The 20346-nt window shown below is 50.5% G+C and overlaps 2 protein-coding genes across 3 annotated transcripts in view; one reads left to right on the top strand and one right to left on the bottom strand.

Moving 5' to 3' along the window:
• HHAT (hedgehog acyltransferase) overlaps window positions 1-7187 on the top strand; it is a 241023-nt gene extending 233836 nt beyond the window's left edge. For both annotated transcript variants that reach the window (XM_037027606.1, XM_037027605.1), the window contains one exon: window positions 6244-7187. In XM_037027606.1, coding sequence (XP_036883501.1) covers window positions 6244-6335 — 92 coding nt within the window. In that variant the 3' untranslated portion in view covers window positions 6336-7187. The remainder of the gene's footprint in view (window positions 1-6243) is intronic.
• An 8036-nt stretch (window positions 7188-15223) lies between these two features.
• KCNH1 (potassium voltage-gated channel subfamily H member 1) overlaps window positions 15224-20346 on the bottom strand; it is a 320423-nt gene continuing 315300 nt past the window's right edge. Inside the window, exon 11 of the mRNA XM_037027620.1 lies at window positions 15224-16712. Coding sequence (XP_036883515.1) covers window positions 15849-16712 — 864 coding nt within the window. The 3' untranslated portion in view covers window positions 15224-15848. The remainder of the gene's footprint in view (window positions 16713-20346) is intronic.

Below are 20346 nucleotides of genomic sequence, written 5' to 3'. Positions count from 1 at the left end.
GCAAGGTGATGTCTGAGCAGGGGATGAGTAACGGACGACAGGCAACAGGGAGCCAGAGACTCTGGCTAGAAAACTTGCCTGGGTGGATGGAGAAGGAAACCGGCTCATTGTTAATGATACATAAATGATGGATGATTCCAAATAAAGACTGGAGGACAGACTGAAGTCCTTTAGACTGTCCTCCAGACAGAATCCAACCTGATGCCCTGGGCTTGGGAGGTGGACTCCAGGCCCTCCCGAAGCAGTGTCACTTCCAGCGAGGATGTTGGTGTAGGGTAAGTGATTCCTCTCTCAGAGTGCTGTGAGGATTCCCAAAGATCGTGAACGCTTTACAAACCCTACAGTAGATGGCTTGTTCTTCACGGTGCACTGTGTACATGTAGACAGAGACCAGGGTGCTGGCTGACTGAGGGGAAGGGCAGGAGGAAGGCTTCCCTGAAGATTTGTTCATGTGCTGGTCACCTGCCACTTTCTTCTAAAAATGGTCAACAGTGGGATGTGGCCTTTGAAAACCCATCAGAGCCGAGATGGCAGCCACAGGCTCAGGAGCGTTGCCCCAGCCGACAGCCAAGCGAGCCTTCCCATTGGGAAGGATCCGTGTGCTCCCTGGGGAAGAGATTTGTGCTGACTGATTAATGTGCCTGCATGGTGCCCAACCACCACCGTTGTCCTCCCCGAGGCCCTGGGCAGACTGCATGGTCAGGATGCCTGGTGCTCAGCCTGCACGAGGCAGGTCCTCCTGACCCGAGGGAGAGGCGGGATTGAAGACCCATCATCACTTAAAAATGAAGTGCGTCTTCCTGCACCTTTCGTTTTGATACCTGGGGCATATATGTCCCAGGACATTGCAGCCTACCATAGACCTGGGCTATGCTCATGTTCTGTTGCCTTTACAACTGTTCTAAGTGACTTTATTGAGAAATAATTTATGCACAATAAAATACATTCATTTAAGGTATGTCCCAGATGTGCATGCCCTTGAAGGCATCCCCATAATCGAGATACAAACATTTTCATCATTCCCAAAGATTCCCAGCAGCCCTTTGTCACCTACCCCTCCCTCTCCTCCGGCCCCAGGCGACCACCGAAATGCCTTTGTCACTGTAAATCAATTTGAATTTTACATAAATGGAGTCATACAGCGTGTGTTAGTTTTTCAATGGCTTCTTTTACTCAGCATAAAATATTTTTATTGCGGTAAATTATACACAACATGGAACTTACCATCTTAACCGGTTTTAAGTGTACAGGTCAGTGTGGCATTAAGTATATACCTACTGTTGTGCGACCACCTCCTCCGTCTCCAGCTCCGTACCCATCAAACAATAACTCCGCCCCCCACCCCCCAGCCCCTGGCAGCCACCATTCTGCTTCCTGTGTCTCTGAGTCTGACAGCTCTGGGTACCTCACGTAAGTGGAAGCCATGCAGTATTTGCCCTTTTGTGACTGGCTTCATTCAGCCTAATGTCTTCCAGGTGCACGCATGTCGTAGCATGTGTCAGAGTTTCCCTTTTAAGGCGGAGAACTACTTCATTGTGCGCATGTGCCCCATCTGTCGGCGGACACCTGGCCTGCGTCCACCTTTGGCTGTTGTAAGCAATGCTGCTGTGAACTTGGGTGTGCACATGTCTCTCCTGGTTGTTCTTTTCCATTATTTTGGGTGTATGTGTGGTAAATCTACATTTAATCTTTTGAGAACCCTCCGTATTGTTTTCTGCTGTGGCTATATCATTTTATAATGTTACATTTTGAACAAAAATTTTTTTAAAGATTTTATTTATTTATTTATCTTTAGAGGGGAAGGAGAGAGGGAGAGAAACATCAAGGTATGGTTGCCTTTTGTGCGTCCCCTGCTGGGAGTTGGCCTGCAGGGAACCGGCCTGCAACCCAGGCATGTGCCCTGACGGGGAATCGAACCGCGATCCTCTGGTTCGCAGGCCCGCGCTCAATCCACTGAGCTACACCAGCCAGGGCCTTGAACACAATTTTTTGCTAGACTCGCTTCTTATTTTGATTATCCCTTCACTCCCCGGAAAAACAATTTGAAATGTTGTCCTGTGCCGTCTCTGGCCCTGCACGCTGGCCATCTTCTCCTTCTCTGTCCCGGGCGAAGGAGGTCGTCCCTTCACGCTGATGGAATTGCTCGGAGACTTGCGCAGCCACAGAGACCTCAAGTAAAATGACACTGTCACTTTCCATTAGCTCTAGCCTTCCCCTCTGCGTTCTACCGGGTTCTCATTAGCTGCAGTCACTGTGCACCTCACTCGTACCTTATTAACGATATTGTGATGCAGCCACCTAAATCCTGTTGCTCCATCTAGCATGCCGCGTACACACTGGTCCTCTTAATTGAGTCCTTTGTGTTGTTCATCCCACTTAAATGCATTTGGCTGTATCTGTCAAATGATTTGTCCCATTAACGATATCGCCTAATTTTTTACACCTGGTGTCTAAGTTGCTAGCACCCTGTTGATAATCTCTTCAATGCTGTTAAAACTGTTCACCTGTTTAGAGCTCGTCAGGTCCAGGCATCAGAAACCCACCGGGACACTACACACCTCATTCACTCCGGGGGCCCCGCTGTGAATGTGCAGAGCGTGCAGGGGGCTTTGACCCTAAAGTACCCTCTCAAGAAGGACCTTTTCCTTTGACCAAGAAGCACCTTGCTGTCCCCCGGGCTTTATGATCCACGTTCATGGAGTGTGTGTGTCTGTGCGTGTGCATGCACAAGGTCAGGGCCGTGGGGATGTGGAAGTTGACTGGATGGCGCACATTGGAAATGCTGGTGAGAGGCAGAGCAGAGAAGGAGAGACAGAGTGGGAGTGGCCATGGGGTGGGGCAACTGCAGGATGAGGTCAGTGTTCACTTGTGAAGACAGACCTTTTTGATGCTGTCAGCCAACAAGCCCAGATGACTGTGCATCATAGCAGCCCTTGGAGTGTCTCCAGAATGACTGCCTGTCTTAGTTTCTTTTCACTCCTAAGATCCTGGGCTCATCTGAGCCCCGATGAAGAGGAGGCTATGCCCCAAGCACCCCCTGCGCTTCCCCTCACACACCTGAGCCACACTGATGCTTGGGTAGCAGCCATCACAGTCTGAGACCTTGTACCTGTGGCTACCCCCAGACAGTGATGCCAGGGTCTAGGATGGGACCTGGCACACAGCACAGACTTGTAAAGTATTGGCTGTATATCATGGAAGGGACGTGTGGCATCTGTCCTTTCCTCGTCATCACATACCTCACTTCAGGTCAAGGAAGGGTAAGAGGTCCTGGGCAGCCGTCTGGTACACACCGGGCTTACTGTCTGTGGGAGCACACATGCACTTTTAAAAAGGCCAGCTGTCTGTGTGGGGGACAGAATGCTCAGGGGCTCCTATAGCAATCCTTTGCTTTTCTGAAACACTTTATAAAAGGACTACCCAAACTGATCCTCACAGGCTGTGATTTATTTTTGATCTCTCATAGGTCAGATGGAAGAACTGAGACCCCGCTAGTGTCTCTTAGTAGAGTCAGGATTGCACATCTCCTATCTGCTGAGTGCCTGCCTCTCTGGTTGGCCCAGTCACAGTGGGGAGCATTTTCAGGGCCCAGCTGTAGTCCTAACTTCACGCGTATGTGCCTCACCTCAGGGCAGTGTTGGGGACCTTTCTCCTTAGAATTCTGTGTGCTGGACAGACACTTCCACGGGGGTGTCCAGGCATGGCTCTGCAATGCCCCAGGCCCAGCTTTGGGCAAACAAAACATCCCAACCCTCAGCTCCACAGCTGGCCTCTGGGTTCTGTGTCCACCAAACCCCTGCTGATGCCTCATCCCAAGCACAGTTGAAGTTTGGGAGTGCTTTCTGTACCTGGAGCCCCGTCCCCTCTTCCTGCTCCCTGAGCCCACTGGGGACCAGGTGTTGACAGGCCCCCTGGCATGTGTGTCTGAGCCACAGAGTTGAGAGAGCTGAGGGCCTCAAAGCAGGGTGGGTCTGGCATGAAGCTTAAAAAAGTGTCTGACTAAACAGGGCTGAACAGTGCCCCCCAAAGTCCTGTGCACTGGACTCTCAGAATGTGGCTTCATTTGGAAGCAGGGTGCTTGCAGATGTAATTAATTAGGAAATTGAGAGGAAATTGTCCTGGGTTGTGGGTGGGCCCTCAATCTAATGACTGGTGTCCCTGTAAGCAGAGAGGACACGGAGAGACCAGGGAAGAAGGCCGTGTGAAGATGGGTCAGAGATTGGAGGGACGCTGCCCCACGTCAGGGCATTGCTGGGGTCACTAGAAGCTGGACGAGGCAAGGAAGGAGTGCCCCCTGGGGTCCTGAGAAAGCAGGTGGCCCTGCCAGCACCCTGATGTCAGGCTTGTGGCCTCTAGATGAATTTCTGTTATTCGAAGCCACGAAGTGTGTGGTGATTTGTTCCAGTTCCTGTCTGCTATCAGCCAGGAGGCGGGGCATCAGGGCTGGTCCCAGAGCCAGGCTGTTGGGGGTTCTTGGCTCCCCCTCCTTGCCTTGCCTTCAGGACCTGGGAGAATTCCTGCGCTAAGCCAGGCCAAGGAACAAGCTGAAAACCTTAGGGCTTGACCTCCCTGAAGTTGCTCCAGTCTTATTGGAGAAAGATTTCTCTGCCCTCTCATCTCCACTGTCGCTGCCTTTCGGTAGTGCCCACCGTAGGCCAAGGGCCGTCACTGGACAGAACCCTTATGTCTCAGTTAGCTCACACTGCCATAACAAAATACCAGACTGGGTGGCTTAAACGACAGCCATTTGTTCCTCACAGTTCTGGAAGCTGGGAAGTCTAAGATCAAGGTGCCAGCTAATTTGGTTCCTGGTAAGGACCCTCCTCCTGGCTTAAAGTCAACTGCCTTCCCACTGTGTCCTTTACGGTAAAACAAGAGAGCGGGGAAAGGAAGGGAAGCAAACTCGCTGGTATCTCTTCTAATAAGGGCACCGATCCCATCATGAGGGCCCCACCCTCACCACCTCATCTCGTCCTATTTACCTCCCAGAGGCTCTGCCTCTCACGGTCAGCACCCTGGGGATCAGGGTCTCAGCATATGAGTTTGGCTGGGGGACATAGTTCAGTCCGTGGGGCCTTATAAAGACACGTAAGTAAGATGCTCTGTCCCTGCTCCTTTTACACTTGATGTTTCTTCAGTTGCTCAGGGGCACACAGCTGGCAGGGGGCAGGGCCAGGACTTGAGCCTGTGTCTAATTCCCCTTCAGAGTCCACGCTCTTAACCACCGTGCTGCCGTGTTAATAGTAGTAGCTGCTAATGGCTGGCGTGGCGAGAAGAGAGCCTTCCCCAATTGTAATAACCCCAGTGGCTCCCCACCCCCTCCTCCCTACTCCTGCCCCTCCCTGTGTGGTAGCCACATCACATGATCCCTGTTCCTCAAGGGGCCTGTGATGTTCACAGTCCAGGTGATCCCTCTGGTACCTTGTCCCTGTCCCTTTGCATCTGACAAATTCTTGCTCACCCCACGCGCTCCAGTTCACATGTGCTCTGCACGCATCATTGTTGAGCTCATACCCAGGGCTCATAAATCCCAGTGGCGTGTGCCTGTCTTTGCCAAGCTGCAGTGCGAGCACCGTAGGCCTAGATCTTTCTCTTTTGGCATCCGGTGCCTTCCACAGCACCCCCGGCTCCCCAAAGTCCCCGATAAAAGTTTGAATAAGTGAAACGTGTAAGACACAGAGATGGTGAAGAAACAAGTCCTCAGCAGAAAGGGCTGTTAATTAAAATGAGGAGGACAAAGAAAAGAACATCAGATATTCGCAGTACTTGTAGGAGGAACCACTAAAAGGTGTGAGTTTTGAAAGCAAATGTTTAATTTAGGCTCTCCTGTCTGTGTGCTTACCGATGATACTCAATGCAATATAATCATTGGTCATTTGAGATTTACTTGAGATTTAATATAATAATTTGAGATTTATTATGAGTCTCATGTATGGTTTTTTTTGTTATTATTAACTGCCTTAGTCTTCTAAATATGTATTCTTTAAAAGCTTGTCCTATTTCTAAACATAATTTGCATTTATGATAGCACACCCCTCATTCAATGCTGACCCAGTGGGGATGTGAGCTTCGACTCAATGGCATTCCAGTGAGAGCAAACTTTCCAGGAGGCTCGTGTCTTAAGCTGTAAACCGAAGCCTGTGTCCTTTCTTAGGTTGCCTTCTCTGAAGGGGAACAGGTTGTACCAGTGGCAGGTCCCACCCAGGCGTTTCTAACTGCTCTTTCATCTCTGTCCCACTGCAGGCTGGCCGTGGGTGACCCTCTCCGTCCTGGGATTCCTGTACTGCTACTCCCACGTGGGCATTGCCTGGGCCCAGACATACTCCGAGAACTAGTGTTGTGGGCCCAGGCCGGCCTTGCTCTCGGCCTCCAAGGCAAATGGTGCTTCTCCCTGCCCTCACAGCCCTGGATGACCTCCAAGGGGCCAGCGCTTGACCTGTTCCTCCTTTGTGGAAGTTATTTCACTCCGAGACTGGAAGCTTGAACTCTCCTAGAAAACCGACAATCAGAGTCTCCCACCTTCAGGAACACAGAGACCATCTCCCCATACCATCCAGCTCCCATTGAGTGAGCTGGGGTCCAGCTGTAGTGTCCTGCCCATCTGCCCCCTGTGACACTGTGGTCCCCAGGGCCCAGAGGCCCTTTGGGTTTTTTCTACTTTACTAAGAATTAAGTGTAATGGGCATTTTCTTGACTGAGGCCCAAAAATCCTGACTGGTGGCAGGCCTGTCCTTCATTGGGCAATATTTCTGAAACATTTTGTGACATTTATGTGCCCCCTTCCCCATGCCCTGCAGTGTGGTCTCAGCAAGGAGGTGGCAGACTCACAGCTGTGTTTCTAATTACCCAGTAAAGAAGGTAGAATATTTTCTGTGACATTCCAAGGAGTATGTATGCAAGGAGACCCGTTTTTGAACTTCATCATGGCGATCTGCACTTGGCTGCTTGTTTCCTAGATTTGCAGAGCAGTCAACGTGCAGAGCTTCTACCTGACAGTGCGTCACGTCCACATAAGGAAGCAGAATTTAAAACCCAGGGGACAGCACACCGCAGACAGGTGCCATCAGGCACGTCACAAAGGGTAAGAATGGCTCCTCTCCCCATGCAAGTCCCACCGGCGTCTTCCCACTCAGTGGTTTGGATTCAGTGCTTTATACTGTTTGGTTTTGTTTCAAATAAAGTGGAGCTTTTTTCTATCATATAACTCACTTTTTTTTTGTAGAATGGTTTTAAATATTTTTGTAGGAAAATGTTTAAACACACTTACATAACTCTTAATTCTTCATTCCTCTGGAAAGGTGTTGACAATCTACTAATGGCCTAGAGTGGCAGATAATTCAGAATACTTGTTTGGCTTCAGGTTTTTGGGTTTTTTAGAGCAGTGGGGGTAGGGGTAAGTGAACAAACTTTTCACAATTTGAATCCGTAGTGTTGCCAGTGATGGGAGAATGTAACGCATCTCAAGCACATGACTTGAATCGTCTTGGGTTCACTTGGCCCTGGTCTGTGTCAGACTGTCTCATATTAATGATTTGTTACTGTGTGCTGGCTGTGGTTATTAACTCAACGCGATTTAAACTCTCAGAGTGCGGGACCAGTCATTTTGCTGATGTTCTTTTTTCCGAGCCACTCTGTTTGGAAGTGGGGCAGATGCAGATGACCTGAGCGGGCAGCAGCAGAAGGCAGAGGCCACAGGGGCCAGCAGAGCAGGGCAGCGGGGCTTTGGCAGCTGGCTCAGTAAAGGAGACATAGGCAGGCGATTCCAAGGCACTGGGTATTTTTAAGGAGGGCATGAGGCTGGGGGAGAGTGAGCACTCAAATGAATACAGGACCACCTCACGGACTGACACTGGTTTGGGATTTGTGGTCTGTTGGAGAGAATGTGGCTGAAAGGGGAGGGCTTTCCGAGAGGGACAGAGAGGGAGTGTGAAGATGGTCGTAAGGAAGTGTATGTGCATATATAAATATATAGGAAAGATTCTGAACTCCTCAGAGACACCATTTATACAAGGTAAGTTTATTCATTCATTAAACTCTGTTGAACTATATGGGGTCCAGAGGAAGTAAGGCTTGCTGGAGTGTGGTTGGTAGGGTAGCGATATGGGTATAATAATTTATAGTTGTAATTTGAACATTTCACCCAAAATGTCATTAAGGCATGCTTGAGTGTGATGCTTATGCTTTTGTAAGAAAGGACATTCTTTGAGCCATACCCTGTATTTGAGAGTAATAATTCTGAACTGGCTTTCAGCCATGATATGATTGGAGTGGTTCTCAGGAGTCAGTAAATGATGACTGTTTAGCTGTGCATTTGAGGACTCAGTAACCAGTATGTCGATCATCCGGGACCATTGTTTTCTTCGTCTAGCTTCTTGCTATCCCCCAACTATCGTGTGAAAATAGTGGTATCTCTCTCTTGGTGCATGAGACCTAAAGTCTTGGAGTTGCTTTAACGGAAAGACTTGAGGAGCCTGAGCAGCCTGAGCAGCTCCAGCTGGGGAGCTTCTGACATGTCACATTTGCAGTCCTCGGCCCTGGGCAGCTTCGGGCTTGGGGCTGGGAAACAGCTAGACAAGGTCCAAGGTCGCTCCCAGCCCCAGGACCTTCTGACCCCAACCTAGCAAAACCCAAGGAGCTCCAGATGTGATGGCCAAGACGCTCCACAAGGAGGCAAGCGAGACGTCTGAGGGACAGCCACGTCTTCGGTCACTTTGACTAGTTCTTAGGACCACCCGAGAGCCTTAGCAGTATTGTATCATTTCTTTAGATTAATCTGTTTGAAGTGACAGCAGAAAACCCTTCATTCTATTCAAGACTGAAGACCTAGCAAAAAATATGTATCAATCGTGTATAGTTGTATAATGATCTATATATTGGGAGAGTAGTAATTTAGTGGGAGGGGATTCTCCTTAGAAAAACTGATACTGGCTCACTTGCTTATTTAAAATAATCATCATAATATAATTGTTGACTAAGTGTAAGAAATTAACCGTCACATAATGAGTCTGTTTTCTAGCAAACATATCCATTCAACAGGGCCAGCCATCGGGAAGCCGGGCAACCCCCACAGGGCTGACCTTTCTGCGCCTGCCGGGACGCTCTCCAGGCCTTTCTTCAGGGAAACTGTTCTATTTAAAAACAAAGCAACAAAATCTCTCTTTTTCTAATAGTTGAAACCCATCTGGCACCCAAAGCATATTCCTTGGCTCTGTATCACTAGTCCTTTTGGTTAATTACAAAGATTGTATCCACAAAGAATTTTTTTCCCTCCTTTGAGGCTATCTAAAGCAAGCAGTGTTTAGTGCTTTATTAGGTGAGAACTTCAAAATGAACATTAATCATTTGGAATTTTAAGCACTATATCCGTTATTTTTATTATGCTTATCTGGGATGTGATTAAATAATAGGGTGTGGCCTTATGAGATCAAGCAGAGTCCTGCAGTAAAAAGAAAAGTACTGTCTTTGAAACGCGGTCCGTCGGTGTTAAATAAGAGGTCGGGTTGGCAGTACTGTGGAGAAGCTGGCCATGGGCAAGAAGCAATACCCATTAAAACTGCAGCACAGCTGAAACAGTGCTGATGTGTAGGACCAGTTAGTTTGGGGCCACGCTGTTCTCTACCTTCATGGCTCCCAAGACCATCAGTGAGTTAAGCACACATCCAACTCACGCTGTGGACACTGAGTCATTCTGAAAAGGTCCAGTTTTTTCACACGGTATTGTAAATGGTGGGAAAGCATTCATGTCTTATACAGATGTGAATCCAAACTGTTAAGAATAAAGTTCAGGCCCTGGCTGGTGTAGCTCAGTGGATTGAGTGCGGGCTTGCGAACCAGAGGATCGCGGTTCGATTCCCAGTCAGGGCACATGCCTGGGTTGCAGGCTGGTTCCCTGCAGGCCAACTCCCAGCAGGGGATGCACGAAAGGCAACCATACATTGATGTTTCTCTTCCTCTCTCCTTCCCCTCTTAAGATAAATAAATAAATAAAAAATCTTTAAATCTCCCCACACTTAAAAAAAAAAAAGAATAAAGTTCACCTCTAAGCGGAGGGCAGTTGCGGATATGCGTTAAATCAACGTGTCATACCACGATTTTCCGTTGATGCCTGGTTGTGAAGGCATCTCTGTACACTGGTGTAGCAGGCACAGCTCTAGTTCAAGGTCACATTGCAAAGCAACTTCACAGGAGTTACCTTGCCATGTGGTACTTCGACACACAATCTTGGTGTCTCTAGAATTTAAGTTCTCCAAAAACCACAACTGTAGGTGCTTCTGAATCAGGGCTTGCCGAGCTCTGGGAAGAAATGGAAGCACCATCCTTGTTCTGTCCTTTTAGGTCAGAACACCCAATTGAAATGATGTAAGAAAAGGCCAAAGTAAGCATCATGTATAAAATAGTTTATTACCATAATAAATAAAATTTAACTTTTTTTTACAAATATCATTTGTGCTTGTTTAAAAATGTTGAGAAGGGAATATCACCAATGGAGGGGCCCACATGTTCCTCCTAACATCCCCATGTTGCAGACATACCGGGGAGTTCCTGGCAGCATCCTCCGCTGGCCACAAAAATAGTATCAACTCATTTGCACTTCTCTTTATTCATGCTCATTTGGACAAAGTGACAGATGCAAAGGAAAAAGAAAAGCCAGTGAAGGATTTGGCAGGACTCAGTGGAGAGAGTGTTTGTATAAGGAGAAGCCCCAGAGTGACAAACTACTTGTGAGTAGGTGACCTTGCGGTGTTGGCAGAATGTTGGCCGTGGACCATCCGACCGACGCACAAATACAGTGTCTGAATATTAAGAGAATACATTCATTGGGGGATTGCATCTTTCTTAACATAAGAGCAGCCCATATCCTGATACAAGATCCGTGGACTCCTCCTCGTACAACGAATGGGTCCAGAAGTCACAGAGAAAGAGACAATGGCTCTAAGAAAAGTTTTGTGGCTGGCCGGGGGGCACCCGCAGGGTCCGGCACCTGCAGGCAATTCAAGTCCAGTTCTAGAGGTTCCAGAAAAAGTCTGATAGGCTCCCATGAAAAGGAACTTTCATGTGAAACTAACTTAAGCTTCAGGTAAATTCACATTGATTCTTTTGATCTGTGGGGGTGGGGGTGGGGTGGGAATGACAACTTCTCCAGGTGAACTCCTCGGTTCCTGGAAGAATGGTGGTCTCTCTGACGGCTGCAGTCAGCGTGAGAGGACGGTGGTACCGCCCCAGCCGGAGGGCACGAGAGCTGGTGAAGGTAGTCCTTGCTGAAGCAAGCGAGAAGGCAGTGCAATGATTTACACGGAAGAGAGGCTGTCCGGGGGCCCGAGCGCCCGCAGTGGGCCTCCTGTTTAAGCAACACTATGTGTAGGGGAGGAAAGGGGAAGAGTATTGGCAGCTCCACCACAGCTGGAGTTCCATTCAAGGGTCTTAAGGCTAAACATCTTTATTGCAAAACACTGTACAGTCTGTTCATCGAATGCACATAGACTTGTATCTCCACCAGGGCTCCCAAAATTTCCCAGAAGGTGCATGTGCCGTAGGGTGGTCCATGCAACAAGGGGAGATGAGGCTCCTTCTGTGCCTGGTGTCCCTAAGGCATTTGTTTAGTCCCCACAGAGGCTTGGGCAACACTTTGACAGTTGGCTCTGTCAACCTAAGGAAAGAGGCAAGCTCAAAATTGTCAAAGGAGCTGAGTTTTCAGGAATAGCAGAGGAGTTGCAATTCAGGACTCGCCTACAGTTTCCTACAGGTTGCCTGTCCCTAACTGCGAAGGAGACAACCCCCAAGGGACAGTGACCCTTGGTTTTCCCTCGGAATTGAGAGGGGTGTCCTCACTGAGCTGTTCGTGCTCATCGCTTTCGCGAGTCTCCCTTGCTTCCAGTTTGCGGAGTCTCCTCTAGGATTCTGGGCTCCTACCCTTTGGCTGAGCTCCGCTACTTTATGCAGAACCTGTTCAAATGCTTCATTCTTTCCGTTTCAGCATTCGTCCTATTCACTTGTTTTCTTGTTAGGAGTGCGCTATAATTTTGGTATAATTACTTTGGAATTTTTGAAAGCAAAAACCAAAAATAATATCAGTGGTCATGGGTCCGGCAAATAAATCTACTAAAGTGCTTGCCACCTCCTTACGAAAGACTTGCTCTCCAAAGCAAAAGACTCCGAGAGAAGATAAATTGATCACGGAAAGGCCAGACTGACAGCCAACCACCAGGAAAATTTCTGTGTGACAGGAGATCCCTGGTCGTGAGTCAGACAACCAGGTCAAAGGCTGTCCTCGAGGCGAAAAGTGTGTCCGTGAAAGGCACAGTCCCAGGAAGACAAACTACAACTCCCAATCCTGAAAGCGCCCCCTTCAGACGATTTAGGAATTTTTTATTTGCTCTCAAGAAAATAGCTGGGGTTTATTCCCAGGCATCTAAATGCTCAAAAGGTGGCCCTCCTTCAGGGTCTCCAGCTGGCTTTATGTTTAAAAAGCATATTTTTGCTTCATGTGCATTTTGGCATCATGGGCCAACCTTACTAAAGGTGGTAAGTGGTCCTTATGAGGAATTCTCAATCTCCCTAAACTTTTCTCCAGAGTGAGTTAGAAGATCACAGTCATCGAACTAAGGAATCTAAATGAGAAAACGATTTTCATTGGTACCTAGAGGCTTCTAAGTAGTCAGGATTCTAAACTTGCCTCCACACAATACCACGTGTAAATTAACTGAAGAAAATAACAAAAAATAGATTTTAAAGCGTTTGAAGCCCCTTCCTTGGCCGCACCAACTGCGGTTTCCCCAGCCCCGTCGCTCCACCTCCTCCATAGCTACCTTTGCCCTATTCTAACTCCTTCCTCGAGCAGAATGTCCCTTCTCTAGTGCTGAAACCTTACCGCCTAAGCCTGTTAAAACTCTCCCTCGTATTCGGCTTTTGGAGGATACCACTAAACACATTAATTTCTTACATCCTAGGACTGAAGCAGAACTTAGAGCTATAGTAAAAGATTTTCCCCACGGTAACGGAAGGTGCTCGTAGGTTTGCTGAAGAATTCACTACTGTAATTCAAAGGCATCACCCTGGCCCCTCTGCTCTTTATCGGTCAGTGCACATGCTCGCTGGAGAATGCTGCATGGCCGGCTTCTAGGGGAAGGCTCAGTCGGTGGGATCTGAAGCTCATGGTCCTTGCTCGGGAGCCCAGAGCAGCGTTCGGGCAAGAGTGGGTGGTTAGCCCAAAGCATAAAAATGAAAGAAGAGAAGGTTTGGCTGGTTTAAAAAAAATGTTTCTTCTTCCCAGAGAAGACAGTTACAGCAAAAGTCCCTAAAATCCTTAGATGGAGGACAAAAGCATGTCCACTACACCGTCACTCACACGAGCCTGTATCATGGGCCCCAAGACCTCGAGATGAACAGATCTAGGCTTCTGGTCAAGCCCAGTTTGGATCCTAAGAGTCAGTCGTAGGAATACATTCATGGAGCTTTATCCTTCCCCTCCCCACCAGGTCTGGACTTCAGAGCCTCACGCATCAGCATCTGTGCCGCTCAAACCCAGATGGGGATTCATTTCTGAATAGACACCCGTGCCCCTCAGGCAGAGATGAAGGGAAGTGGAAGGGCCTCACCACTGGCCTGCAGGGGGCTGGGGCAGGGGGCAGCCTGTCATCGAGTCCCTGGAGAGCTGGGCAGGTGCTTCTGACGCTGAATGTGAGAGTCATTAGGACCCTATCTCTGCTTTAAATGTCGCAGGTTCAGAACTTGGGAAGCTGGTGAAGGAGCACATTTAAGGACAGCAAACCTGAGGGGAAGCTGGTAGATGGGATTCTAGATATTTTACAGCCTCTGCCCAACGACCAGTTAGCAGCTTCTCAAGATAAAGACAGGGAAAGCCCAAGGCTTTATCCAAAATCACAAACAATCATGACTCAGCGTCAGGAAATTTCACTTCCCCTTCTTTGTATGCTTCCATCTGCAGCTAAATCTAACAATTTCTCAGCCTTAGGTAGTCTGGGGCCAGCCCAAGTGAGAAGCTACAAGAGGGTGCAGGGCCTCAGGGGAAGGCACCTGGCCTCGGCCTCCAGACTTTGCTCCCCTGGACCATCTGTGCCAACCCTGAGAGCCAGGAGAGGACAGTGCCACTCCACACAGACAAGCGAGGGCCAAGTCCTGGGCCCTGCCATGGCCACTGAGCAGGTGGGCGGGTGGGCCCAGACAGCAGGCTTTCAGAATCACTGAGTATCTTTGGTAGGAAAGGTCCCAACCTGTCAGGTCCCCCTCAGTATGAGGGAGATCAGCACTGGGTCTGGAATCTTCGCAGCAAAGCAGTGAACGCCAGGCAGAGGTGGTCAGGATGGGGCTGCTGCAGCATGACACGTGCACAAGGTCAATGCCGGGACGATTCCCTGCTGTCACTACGGCCCAGACCATCTGCACCGCTGACTGCACGCTCTCGAAGCGGAGTTCTTAGAACTGAGCTTTCAACCTTCAGTTCTTGTCAATTTTTAAGAGTCTGGTTCCTCTCTGCTGACATACACCTGGGTGAGCCCCACCTTGCTTAGGAGAGACCTCTTCTCTTGCCTTTCTCAGGCACCATTGAAAGAAACCCAAGCACACAAATGACCGAACCCCAGGTCAGAAGAGGCAGTGGGGCATCCCCAGCACTGTGGCACAGGCCACTCCACGAGCCTGGTTGTGAGCTTGGAACCTCCCCATGGACCGTAATTGCTCTCCATCCGTTCACCAGAGAGCTGGAAAACCCAGTGCCTCATTCTTTTTCCAGCTCCTGAAGCGAGTGCATACAATCATGGCCCTGTGATCTGTCACGGTTTCTCTTGGAGTCCTACTGACTTCAGTAGGAGGCAGAGAGATTAGTTTTAAACTAAGGCCAACCCTGGCTCCCACGTGTCCTGTAGTGACCGCATGCTGTGAACAAAATTCAAACTTCTGAAGGGCGACCCCATTGAGAGTTATAAACATAGCACTTGCTACAATGATTTTTCTGAGGTTGTGTGTGTGTGTGTCTGCTTTGCTAAGGAAGCAACTCTGGGCTCATGGCCCTTCCTGCCGATGCCCCCTACCCTGAGGATTGCCACAGGAGCACGAGGGGAGAGGTTGGGAAGGAAAAGAAGCAGAGGGGCCTGTGTGATGAGGCCAGTGGCGTGAAGCCGTCCCGTAGAGCCAGCTGCGGAGAATCTCTGGATCCCAAGGGCCCCTCTCCAGCTCTTGCGCATGGCTCACCTCTTTGGGGAAAGGAGACCCGAGGGTTCTCGGCTCTCAGCGTCTCTGGGAGGCACCTCAGCTGCTTTTTGGCCTTAACCACGGGAGCCAGAAGTTGAAAGGCCCCGCCCACCCTGTCCCTCAGGCTCCCCTTGTCCCGAGCTTGTTACAAATGACGACTGTAGGAAAATATACGATGAGGTCAGACAAAGGCTGTACAAGGACAGGGAATGCTGGGAAATCCCTGGGCCCACCTTAGTCTTTGGGGTTCTTGGCGAAGGAGCCCAGCATGGTATATATGTGAGGGGTTCTCGGTGCTCCCCCACCAATAGCCACATGGCTGCTGCTCTTTCCTGGTAGTTTTCACCTTTTACAAATATCATGGCAGTAAAAAATTAAAAATGAAGGAAAACACCCGTAGACAGCATGCCCCCTCTTGCGAGACTGTGCAAAGGCAGTTCCACTGAAGCTGGCGTGGGGCCGCACGCTCCGCTTCCCACGGCTTCCAGAGACAGCGTGAGCCTGAGCAACCGGTCCCACCTGGACTTTCTGTCAGGAAGAGCCTACTCGGAAAGTGGTTGGTCATGTAGGTGTGTGTGGTGGGGGTGTTGCCTAGGGCGGGGTGGTGCGTTTTCGTCTTCGACTCTGTGTTAACGGGCCTCTCAGCTCGCTCCGAAGATGTCTCCCTCCGATTCCGGGGACTGGGGCCTGGATATTTCGAACAGCTCCTGAGGGGACTGGGAGGGTCTTCTGGAAGTTAATATCCTGAGAATCTCAGAGAGCTGTTTCTCGATGTTTGCCATTTTGGCGTTCAGGGCCTTGATGTCCTCCTTCAGCTCATGTTTCACCTCCAGGAGGGTGGCCTGCAGCGTCTGCTCCGGGATGGGGTAGAAGGAGTGCTTGACCTCCGCCAGGATGGGGCTGCGGTCCTGGGGGCTCCTGGCCTCACTGACGTTGTCCAGGCGCAGGTCGCTCTTGGTGATGCCGCTGTCGCACGAATCCGTCTTCTTCAGTGTGGCCTCCCCTGACGCCTTGGTCCTCTCGGGGAGCGTCTCCATGGACTCGGCCTTGGACACCTTGTTCCAGTCCTCGCCCTTCCCGCAAGCATCTTTGAAGCGGGCCCAGCCCTTGCGCTTGGCGCAGTCGCCGCCGCCCGCCTTGGCGCCCTGGCACTCAGAGCCCGGCGCCTGCAGCTTGGCCTGGTCCAACGCGCCCAGCGCTGGAGGGCAGGCCGCAGGGAAGGGCACGGGCGTGGCGGGGCTCTCGCGCACGGTGACCACGCTGGCCTTGGCCAGGCTGTGGTTGGCGGAGGCGTGCTCCGCGAGGATACTGCCCTTCTCCACGTCCAGGTCGTCCAGGTCCCGGCCGCCCCTCTCCGCCGCCAGCCTGGCCTCTTTCTGCTGCCGGAACCTCTGGAAGAGTCTCCGCACAGGGTGGTCTGGCGGCAAGATCAGAGGGGCCTCATTCTTCCGTTTCATGCGCTCTTCCTCTTCCCGCTTCACATCGCTGATCTTCCGGAACACGATCTGGAGAGAGACAGAAGGACACGCCCTGTTAACCGGTCCCTAGGCCCCTCTGCCTGTCGCAGTTCTGGCTCCCAGTTCCCCCTGCTGCGGGCTGAGGCTCACAGCCGCTTGGCATCCCTGCCGAAGCCTGCTGGGGCTCTTTGCAGCGACCACCTTCGCTTTTCTTTTCCAAACACTCTTTCCAGCTTCCCGTCAGCATAAAGGGACGCTTGCTGGTCCTCTGCAAGAGAAACAAACCCCCAACCTCTCCACCCCCACATGCCAGGAGACTGGAGCTACCCAGAGGCCTCCTCCAGGAGACTGTGCCAACCTCTGAGACTCTGAGCTGGGCCCTCTTTAACTGGCCCTTGCCTGCAATTCAACTTCACTTGACAAACGTCTAAAAAAATCATTTTTCTGGCCCCATCTCAGACCTAATGCATTAGAATCTCTGGGTGGGAAGCCCTTGAATCCGAACTTCAAAAGCTCCCCAGGTGGTTCTGTTGCACATAAGTTTGACTATCTCCCTCTAAACCACACTCCAGGGTGAGGAAGTTCAGCTTCAACCCCAGGCAGGGCTACAGCTAAGACTGCCGTCTGCAGATTGGACCCTAAGTGAACGGGGCTTGCTGGGCGAGGTGAAAGCTGGTCTCATGGGGAAGCCCTCCTCCTCCTCACAGAGCTTACAGAAAGAAAGGCCTGTGACCTTGCACTTGAGCTCCTCCTAACAATAACACCAGGCAATGCTTCACAGCCTGTAACACACTTGATGTGGCTTCAGGTTTTCCTTACAACAGCGCTATCCCGGTCCCCAGGACACATTGTTTGCCACCCCTGTTTCGGAGAAGAGGAAATCAAGACATCGCATAGCAGGTAGTTTCCTGGAAGGAACTTGTACCCAGGACACCAGATCCAAGATCCATCAGATGCCCAGTAGCTACTCCCCGACGATGACAATGCTTCAAGCAGAAGACTGACAGACAGCAACTCTTGTGTCTTGAGTGTGACTCTGAGCAGGAGCTACCTATGACAGGGCTCTGCCTGGGCTGGCACCCGATATGGGAAAGCCTTGTCACTTCTGGCTTCTAGTGTGCGTGGCAGGTGCACTCGGGTGCGTCTGACTCCAAGCCCATCCACCACACCTGCAGGGAACGGCCTGTGAGAGGTAGCTGTCTTTAATCACATTGCTGGTACCGAGCTCACTGGGGAGTCCAGGAGAGGCCTGTGGAAGGGAGCGTGGCACCTCTTCCAGCAAAACCATCTGGAGCCCCCGTGCCCCGTGCAGCAGCCTCGGACCCACCCCAAGCCGGACCCAGCGACCTGCCAACCCAGGTCTTGGGGAGGCGCACCTGGTGGCACCCCAGCAGGAAGCGTTTGGGGCCAGAGCGCTCAAGTCCCAGCCCTGCCATGAACAGTGTGACCTCCGACAGGTATCTGGACTCCTGAGTCTCAGTTTTCTTACTGAAGAGGGGGGACATTCCCTACTTTACTGACTTGGTGTAAGATCAACACAAGATGCTGATATAAAAGCACCGGCCCCGCTGCAGATGCTTCACATGAATCCTCCTGCTCCTGGTTAAACAAAAGAAGGCAGGGTTGTGAAAAGGCTTTTAGATTTTGTACCTCTAGGTGCAGAGGATGCAAAGCTCAACTTACCTGCTCCAGGAAGCCCCAGCCCAGAGCCAGGGGGCACGCTCAGGTCATCAGGTATGACTGACGCAACAGTCGTTTTTTAGTGCCAATAAATACAGAGGACCCCCAAGCCATCCGGTGGCTTGATGCCAGTGATCAGGCAGCAAATCACTGGCGGACGGGAGGCCATCTGACTTGTTCATCCAAGCTCCTGTCACCTGTGGAGTCACACACAGGTGGGTGGGAGGGAGCTGCCACCCCTTTTGCCACCTGGTTAAACCTTCCTGTCACATTGCTCGGGGCTCGGTGTCTCTGCTGGGCAGCATTTCTCCCATCCCTGCCCTGCCCAGCTGTGATCTTATCACCCTGCCTGCCCCGGGCCCCTTCAGTTGTAGCCCATCTGCTCCTGTAGTCTAGCCCGCAGACCAGCAGAGTCCTGGCCACTCTGAAGACAAATCCAGGTACAGGATCACAGGGATGGAGGGAGGATGGTAAGTTGGATGATCAGGAAGGATCCTTTCTGCCTGTTGCCCTGTGCTCTCGGTTGGCATTCTTACCCTCTGTGCTCCCCTCTACTCACGTGGTTCTCTGTTCTGGGAAAGGTCCCTGCTCTCTACTGGGCATCCAGATTCTGCTCACACCAGGCCCCACTCAAACAGCACCTCCTCCAGAAAGACTTCCCTGATTCCATGGAGTTCTAAGGTATCTGCCCACCTCCCAACTCTGGTGGCCCTTGCTCTTCTGCCCTAATTACACTCTATCTTGTCTCCTTTTGCAGTTGAGATACCAACTATTTCCTTCCCCGGTCACATCTTAGAGGGGTGAAGGGGAGAAGTGAATAAGGAAGGATGTTTAGACAAAGGGGAGACATGAGAGAAAGGGAAGAAGGGAGAAAGGGTGAATGAATAAGGATGTAAATGTAACCAGAAGGGAGGGTGGCCGTTTGAGCCGATTGCTTTGGTTCCTGCATTTAATTCCGTGGGACATCTGATCCTTAACAGTTTCCCCACTTTTTAACTTGAGCTGCTTGAGTGGGATCTTGTTATTTGTAAGCAAAAATTCCCAGACAAGATACCAGTTATTTACATCTTTTATCTTCTTCCCTGAGAAAACTTCTGAAGGGCCTACCAGAGTACTTTGCATGTCACGTTGTATTTTTTTTTAAAAAGATCTTCTATAAGAGAATAGGGATTGTCTGTTTTGTTCACTATTTCTAGCACTTGGAAAATGCCTGGTAACTAGAGGGGCCTTTGGAAATATTTGCGGAATGAATGAGTGAGTAACAGATAAATAGGAGCTAATGAGTCAATGGCAGAATGTCTCCTGCCTGGGAAGATGAAATCACAAAGATCATAATCAATGTTATAAAAGGGAGGATTGGCTCAGACACATGGTCTTCTTACCCTCAACATCAAAGGTCAGGGGCAGTCCTTGAGACTGGAAATGAGGTGTTTTAAGGCTAAAGAAAAGGAAGCACTTCTTGAAATATTGAAGCATCAACACAAAACTAATCCTAGGAGGTTGAACAGTGGAGCATACCCACAGGTTAATAAAGGTGGACGTGTGAGGGAAGTGGTTGGTCCTGCCAGAAGAGTTGGATATACTCTTTGACCAAATGCCCTGCAGGTCAGAATCCCGGACTGGGGGCCGGGGCTCGGTCTGGCCTTGCAGCATATTCTAATGCTGTGGCCACATCGTTCATGGGCCCAGCTCAGCACTCACAGGCTCGGGCTCTCTGATCAGTGCTGACTCTTCAGGGTCCTCTCGGCCTTCTCCAAAGTGTCACCCTAGTGCTGCCCTCAGTCACCCTGGGTGCCAGAGGCAGCTCCACCTGAACATCACTGGCTCATCCAATGGGGAGATGAACCAGAAGAGAGCACCTGCCCTCCAGAAGTGCCTGAGCCCGCCTTTGAGATTCAGAGAGTGAAAACCAGCATCCTCCAGGGACACCGAGGTGATGTGGTCAGACAGCTTCACTGATCTGGGGTCTAGGGCTCTGCTGCGAACTTCAACCACTTTTTTG

This window comes from Sturnira hondurensis, unplaced genomic scaffold (assembly GCF_014824575.4).
Source record: "Sturnira hondurensis isolate 20B ecotype Veracruz unplaced genomic scaffold, ASM1482457v3 Scaffold0019216, whole genome shotgun sequence".
In the NCBI taxonomy this organism is placed as follows: Eukaryota; Metazoa; Chordata; class Mammalia; order Chiroptera; family Phyllostomidae; genus Sturnira; species Sturnira hondurensis.
This window is presented reverse-complemented; position numbering and strand designations above follow the sequence as displayed.